This window comes from Acanthaster planci, unplaced genomic scaffold, assembly GCF_054643075.1.
Source record: "Acanthaster planci isolate LZ-2023a unplaced genomic scaffold, COTS_SCS Contig242, whole genome shotgun sequence".
Classification (NCBI taxonomy): Eukaryota; Metazoa; Echinodermata; class Asteroidea; order Valvatida; family Acanthasteridae; genus Acanthaster; species Acanthaster planci.
The window spans coordinates 1-7,315 of record NW_028257862.1 but is presented as its reverse complement, the minus strand read 5'-3'; the positions used below and the strand labels follow the sequence as shown (position 1 = coordinate 7,315).

Below are 7,315 nucleotides of genomic sequence, written 5' to 3'. Positions count from 1 at the left end.
TCCACAAAACCTAGCTGGAGCTTCTTGCTGAAGGCACCACATTTTTGATACTTTTATTTCCCCCGACTCTAAATATGGTTATGTCCTAACCACCAACATAAATTAAGACAATTGTGATGATATTTGAGAATCTGAGATTGGCACAAGATGATGTATAACCTAAATAGTTTCAAGGAAAATGGACGCATTCAAATGGAAATTGTCACTGCATTTACAAACCACTCCTTTGAGAAATCACATTTCTCTGCACCAGACAAAAACCGTAGATAGTGTGTCTTTACTCTTGAGCTCTAACAGTAGGTATCATCCACATTTCAAGCCGACTACAGTCTTTCCCAAGTCTCCCCTTGTGTTCAAAGCAGGTCAAAGTTCAAGACGGCACTACGTTTCTGGTGATGCTGCAGCAGCCTGCCGTCGCCGCTTCATTTTCCCCTTATTGATGTAGTGTAGGACATCCATCTCCACAGGAATGGTTTCTACTTGGTTCACCGTGACATTGACTGTGTATGTGCCGTAGTCTGTGATTGGCTGCTCAGGTAACTCCAAGGCGTGCTCTGCAACTACGACACCAAGCTGGACAAATGAAAAAGAACAGAAAGCACTAGCAACGATCATAAAGTTGATCCAATATCTAAACATTTCCAGTAAAACCCTACAAAATAATTCAGGTTTGTTTCTGATCTGCAGTCCCCCCCCAAAAAAGTTGCAGGTTTGGGTGAACAGGATCCAAAGAAGTTTGAAATATCTCTATGTATGAAAGTCCAATTTCAAAGTTGTCTGAATTTTCCACTTAAAGCAAGGCTAAAAAATTACTTCCTCACAACCTATTATCCAGTCAGTTATAGAGGTTTGTGGTAGCAGAATTGGAATCCTGACGACGGACAGAGCGTACTGTCTGAAATGTTGAAAACCCTCCGGTTCTTTTCAGAACCACACATACTCACCAGAGAGTATCCTTGCATGGGTGCTTCTGCAAACCTCTACAACTAACTCGCTCTTCAAAGCTCAACCTATATCCCTTATGTAATTTCTGCTCTTGAGTATTTTTCAGTTCTCTTTCTGATTCAGGACACCAAGAATTACAATAGAAACCACAACACGAACAGGCAGAATAAAAGTAAACTCACATTCTTGTCAAATGCGTGTAGGACTGCCTCTTTAGGAAGAACGTCCCACCTTGGAAAGGGACGAACTCTGACAGTCAACTTGTTCTTCTTCAGGTATGCAATGGTCTGGAGTTGATAGAGAAGCAAGTTGAATCAGTGACAGAATGGTTAAGAATTATACATTTAGCCCTAACCTTGCTAGATGCTGCACAGTGCAACAGGGGTTAAGGTCTGGTGAACTTTGTTGCCAAATAAACTGCCTAATTTGCAACACGTCAAGCTGGTCCCATTGAACAATGTCACTGATAGATACTGTGCTCCCTGGTAACCTCAGACTGAAAGACCAACTAGGTACAAAAAGACTACATCACTCTCCCAAAACCAACAACGCCAAAATGTATTTTTTCAATTTGGATCCTATTCTCAACAAACTGATGTTGAATCAAATCTGGACTTACTACTTACATGCACAGTTAAAAACGACTTGTGGCATCGAGTCTAAATGTATTTAATCCATAATGTTTATACCTTAAGGGCGGTTGGTGTCATTACTTTCCGAGTTCCTTCTTTTTCTTGTTCCTGAAAAGAAAAAAGCAAACCAAACGGATAAAATTACACTTGCACGAAACAAGGCAGCAGAAAAATCAAATGACAGTCAATACACATCTAATATAATATACATTACCAATATACATTACTCCCGGTGCTAACTTCACTTACTTTTCTCTCCAGTTTCAACTCCTTAATGTTTTCTGGGGAGGCGTAAACAGCTAAATTCTTGTCCAAGAGCTTGTTGCGAGCGATGCTCCTCTCTACAGCAACAATATCCCCTCTGGAGCCTATCCCTGTTCACATAACACAATGCCACATACCATGCCCTCAAATGAAGATACAACATCCTAGCTTCAAGACTTTAAAGCTTTAGCATCTAGTAGCGGATAGCCCATTACATGTAGCTATACTACGAATAAATTATTTGCAATATGTTACCATACTCTTGGTAAAAATGCTGTCGCATAAATGGTCCCATAAATATTTCTTAGTACTAGAGGAACAGTACATAGTTCTTACGTGGTACATCTTCTGTGAGAATGACTGGAAGCTTTGGTTTGGGGTCATGCATTGTATCCCGCTCAAAGACATAGACATAATGACTTGTCTTTGTGCGATGGGGTTTTCCTCTAAGCTTAGGAATAGGGGGTGGATAGCGTCGTCGCAACTTCACAGCATTCTGCAAATAAGATTGTCAACGAAAATATGACTCACATTTTCAAAGAAAGAAGTTACTTGTAACAATAAAATTGTAACTTGAAATAAATCAAAATAGCAAAGCAACGATAACATTTCTTACTCTCTGCTGCTGCCATCCCATGTAAGTGATGGGTGCAGTCCGACATAAACTCCTCAACAGTTGACAACCACTGGCAAATGTTACCAGCGCCATGATCCTCTGGTTGGGTCTGCACTAGCGGAAGAAGAACTGTATGGTAGGAATATATAAATCATGTCAAAAAAACTTCATGCATGTTGGCAACCAAGATGGGAAGAACAAGTTGAATGATAGTTATTGCTCTGTTACATCACATCCCTGGCTTACCATACTTTTCACCGTCTGTACCTTTTAAGCTGAGATTCCAAAAAGCTAGGCTTATTATTCTACACCAAACATTTGATGCATGCAATGTGAGGAAAGGATTCCATATACTGCGTGGACGACATTACCTTTTCCCTGCAGTTACCTATTGTCCATCTGTAAGCAATAACACGTCCTCCAAAAAAGTCAAAGTTATAAAATGAAACAAAGGATTCCTCAAAACTGCCCTGAGCACTAGCTCGCAAGCCAGGAGAAGTCTTAGCAGTGGAAATAGGATCTTACAGAAACACCTAGATTGGAATTTTTCACACCAATCTCATAGGGTTTGTGCACAGGGTGGGATATGGAATTCTAGCCCTATGAGATGCCAGGCCACAAGATGCCAGGCCAAAATGATTTGCACATCACACGTTTACACTGTAAATTTGCACATTTTGGATTTTAAGCCTGGCACTGTGTAATCAACACGATGAGTAGAGCATTGCAATTTTTGTACCAGTCAATCACACATGCCACGTGGCTGTACCACTACCAGTCAGCCACTGCACCAGTGCAGTGGCAGTGTGAAGTTGGTTACTCTCGTTCGACATTCAGACCACCGCAGACGTTTACTTAGGCCATGTATACATGTTAGGTCTAGACTAGTACTAGGCCTATGTAGGCCATACACATGATGTACTGTATGAAGTATGATCGATGAATGATGATGATCGATGGAGGAAGTTTAATATGCCTGGCATTTAACACACTTATTCTCAAAATTCCTGTGCAAATATAAAGGAAACTGATATCATAATAATATTCAAATAAATTATCACATCGAAATCACGTACCTTTGCAACTGAGCAGTGCTTTGAAAAGATGTATTTTGTGCATGAAGTATCCTAACTCTTTCGCATGGACGCCGCCATGTTGAAAATGCATGCCCTCGATCGAAATTATATATTATCATTGAGAATTTGTTTTATTTTTACAATCTTACATTCAAATAATTTCATTGTAAAATTACATACTGCATTATTTTTGTTTTATAAAAATAAATTTTTTATTATTGAAATTTATTTATTGAAATATGGTCATGACGGTACACTTAAAATAGCAACCTTATTACAGAGGCCACAAAAGGAGGCGGGTCAGCGGGTCAGCAGCTAGCTCAGGTTGTAGATATATATACGGATGAGTTGATGTCTGTTTACCAAGTTAACTGGCGGGCCAAGGGATCAACGTGTAGTTTTAATGTAAAGTTATCTCGGCTGAAGTTCTACAGAAACCTTCATGAGCATCTTGTGAACAAACCTTTGTAAAAATGGTGAGGTATTGAGATAGTCTTACTGAAGCGATCTTTTTCATGGTTCCGCACGCTATGGCATTTTGAAAGCTGCCCAGTTAGCCTACTACTTTACCAGATAAAACATCTGTTAGCGCTTGCGAAACGAAAAGCTAGCTAGCTGGTGGCTTTTGAAATCTACGGTGACCAAGATGTGCCATATATATTTATTAAAAGGGGATGACATGACTCGGGGATGACTTGACCAACATTCATTCCAACTACTCCCGCTAAGATTATGTATAGAGACGTCTGGGAAGTCTGTGGTCAGGGAACCACACTAGTCACGTCGCGGCTCGACCATTTTGGAAGCAGGAGGGAGGCAGCAATGTCAGGGTGCACTATGTCAAGCTAGCTGTTTACATACGCTTTAATGTTTGATAAATACGTACTTCAGGGAGTGCTAATATTTTGTGAAGATAGTATGGTTGTGAAGTTGTGAGATGAATAAAGTTTCTTTTTTCCATGCAATTGGGGGATATATTTATTGTAAAATGGTCGAGCCAACCTTTAATTAGGCATGCATTTACAAATGTATAGGGGCTCTTGGCTATATGTCTGATTGCCTGTCTGTAGTTTTGATATCAGTTGATTGTTCAAGGTAGTGTTTGTGCCACGTACCAATCAAGCCAGTGTTGTCAAATTGTACCCCTAGAAACTGTGGGATCATTGTCTGCTGCACCTCAGATCAGTTTACAGATTAACTGCTAATTATTTCACCAGTTCAACCAAATAATTTTCTTTTATCATGCCGATTACCATTTCTTTTTTCCATTCAGAGGTTTCGCTTTTGTGGAGGGCTAGACTGCCCAGATTGGGTGCTAGCAGAAATTAGCATCTTATCCAAAATTGTGAGTATGATTTCCTTGAGTTATAATGTCAGTCTGAGAGGTTCAGTTAAAATAAAAAAAATTACATTTTATATAATGTTTTAAAAATAATGCAATTGAAATTACGGCATAGTGTCAGGGCAGTTGGTAAGAAGTAAATTAGCAGTACAGCAGTCAATGTATCCATGTTGCATATGGAAAGGACCATTCAAATTGTCTTGAAGTTTTGTACTCAAATTTGCCTTTAAATGAAGCAAGGACGTTCAAGTTGAAAATTTGTAAACTTATCAAAATAGCCTTCAGGGTGTGCAAAAAGACATTCAAGTATGACTGTGTCTACTAAACCTTGGTTTTGAGATGATGGCCATCACTGCAATTCTTATTATAGAATTTTTGAATAAAAATTATTCTAGAATTCCTTATTTTAGGCAGCCTCTAACCATTGAAACATGTTTTCGGTATCTTCTGATTTGCAGACGTCAGTGAAGATGAAGTTACTGTGTGCACAAGTCATCAAGGATCTGCTTGGAGATTGCATCGATGTGAGTTGTTACCTTTTTCTGAGGAATGCTTGTAATTCTATTTTGACTAACAAATTCTTAAGTTGTTGATCATTGTGAACATCCGTGACAATTCTATCCTAAAACACAAGTAATATCTTTAGATTTGTATCAAAAATTTGTAAGTGGACAATCCCCTCCTCGGTTCTTCAGTTCCAACCCTCATGTCAGTTTTTCTTTCATTCATTCAGTATGAAAAAGTATACAAGCTGACAGCTGATGCAAAATATGGTGAGTCTCAGATTTGTTTTTCTGGAATAAAGTTATGAGTATTCTAGTAGTTTCTTGTATTCTGCGAGGTTTTTGTTCCTTATGAAATGATTTCATCTTACCTGACCTGGCAATTTTATGCCATAAATTCAGGTCCTGAAATCTTCCAAAATCCACCATTTGGTCTGGCATTATTTTGATTTATTCGGGACTGTATAGGTCAAGACCGCTTTTAGTCTACATAAGGGCTTGGTTTGATTGACCTACATGTACATAGAAATTCACCATTAGTTCCTTACACAGGGTTGTTTTTAAAGATGCAAGAATTTTTCCAACAGAATTGACCAGGACGTCATTGTGTATGAATATGAAATTACTTCATACAGTTGTCTCATTTGATTTTTTGGCTATCTTTAGAAACCGGTGATGTAAAAGCCAGCATAGCAGCTCTGAATTTCATCCTATCCAGTGCGGCAAAGTACAACGTGGATGGGGAATCTCTGTCCAATGAACTGCAGCAACTTGGTCTTCCCAAAGGTGAGTTGAGGGTGTAGTTAGACCTAGGAGACTGGAGAAGTTGTGGATCAGAATGCTCTCGGGAGTAGGGAGGTAGTGTAAGGTTAGATGTGTTTTGCTAAAATTGTAAAGCTAAGTGGTTTCTTAGGTATATTTCATATATGGCCCATATATCTCAGACAGAAATCAGAATATTAACCCTAACCCTCCTCAATCCTTCACCTGTTGGAGGACTGAGGAGTGTTAGGGTTAAGAATATCAAGAAATATGGTGATAGGAGGAATACAGAAGAGCTCTGTTGATACAGAGGTCTGGCAGCTTGGCTCATGTCTGATGTAGCCAATGTTCAGATCTTTCCTCAGCAGAAACTGTCTATCAAGCAATGTTTGCTTTAAGCAAGAATCAGGTGAAACCAAGTCCCAAGTACTGTCCATTGGAAAGACGTTTTGCTCAGCAGTTTTGTGTTGGGGGTGGGAGAGGGGTTAGCCACGTGAAATCTTTACTGTGCTTAGATTTATTTCCTCGCCATTCTCAGAGCACTCCACAGCACTCTGTCGCTCCTACCAGGACAAACTAGAAGTGCTGCAACAGAGATTCAAAGAAGACAGCTTAAGAGGTAAGCATTTGGTGAAAAATGATCTTGGAAATTTTCAGAGCTCTTGAACACTATCTTGAGGATGGGTGGACATTTTTTCATTGGAACCTGAAACGATTCTGTGAGAATAGGAGATAAACGCGTAAACCGTGGATGTAATCTCTCCCCAGTGTCAAAGCTGGACAATGTGGAGTGGAGAGTGGACTACATTTTGGGTTCCAGCGAATTGAAAGATGTGAACGAACCCAGTGTGTGTCTTAGACTGCACATACGCAATCCGGACAATGGCTCTGTCAAGCCTACAAGCTTCAATATGTCGGCTGATAAGTTTAGGATCTTTCTCAGCGGTAAGTAGGTTAATAGGTCATCATTTGAAAGTGAAAAGAAGACTGAGAGAAGATTGGTGAGGGTGTACCATTTCATTTCTGAGGCCCTCATATTTTGTCTCTGAAGTAAGATCAGGTCGTCAGCTTAGAAGTCAAACAAAAATAATTTATAGGTAGACGCAATGTCTGTGGTGAAATGAACTTGACGCCATTCATCTCGTGAGTTTACTGAGAGATGATGCCAGTGAAAT

At 39.6% G+C, this 7,315-nt stretch overlaps 2 protein-coding genes across 3 annotated transcripts; one reads left to right on the top strand and one right to left on the bottom strand.

The window, feature by feature from the left end:
- Positions 1-62: 62 nt before the first annotated feature.
- On the bottom strand, positions 63-3,628 carry LOC147794971 (large ribosomal subunit protein bL9m-like). Of its 2 annotated transcripts, none has more exons than XM_087132382.1 (7): positions 3,534-3,628; positions 2,458-2,586; positions 2,178-2,337; positions 1,827-1,951; positions 1,635-1,685; positions 1,128-1,232; positions 63-573 (listed from the first exon to the last, which is right to left on the bottom strand). In XM_087132382.1, exons 2-7 carry the CDS (start codon positions 2,548-2,550, stop codon positions 382-384), a joined length of 726 nt encoding a protein of 241 aa, XP_086988508.1. In that variant the 5' UTR covers positions 2,551-2,586; positions 3,534-3,628; the 3' UTR covers positions 63-381. The 2 variants fall into 2 exon arrangements, with proteins under 2 accessions (XP_086988508.1, XP_086988509.1); XM_087132383.1 differs by having other exon boundaries at positions 2,458-2,583.
- A 199-nt stretch (positions 3,629-3,827) lies between these two features.
- Positions 3,828-7,248, top strand: LOC147794970 (COMM domain-containing protein 4-like). The gene is made up of 7 exons (XM_087132376.1): positions 3,828-4,009; positions 4,807-4,878; positions 5,334-5,399; positions 5,609-5,648; positions 6,045-6,164; positions 6,679-6,759; positions 6,909-7,248. Exons 1-7 carry the CDS (start codon positions 4,007-4,009, stop codon positions 7,091-7,093), a joined length of 567 nt encoding a protein of 188 aa, XP_086988502.1. The 5' UTR covers positions 3,828-4,006; the 3' UTR covers positions 7,094-7,248.
- The last annotated feature ends 67 nt before the right edge of the window (positions 7,249-7,315 follow it).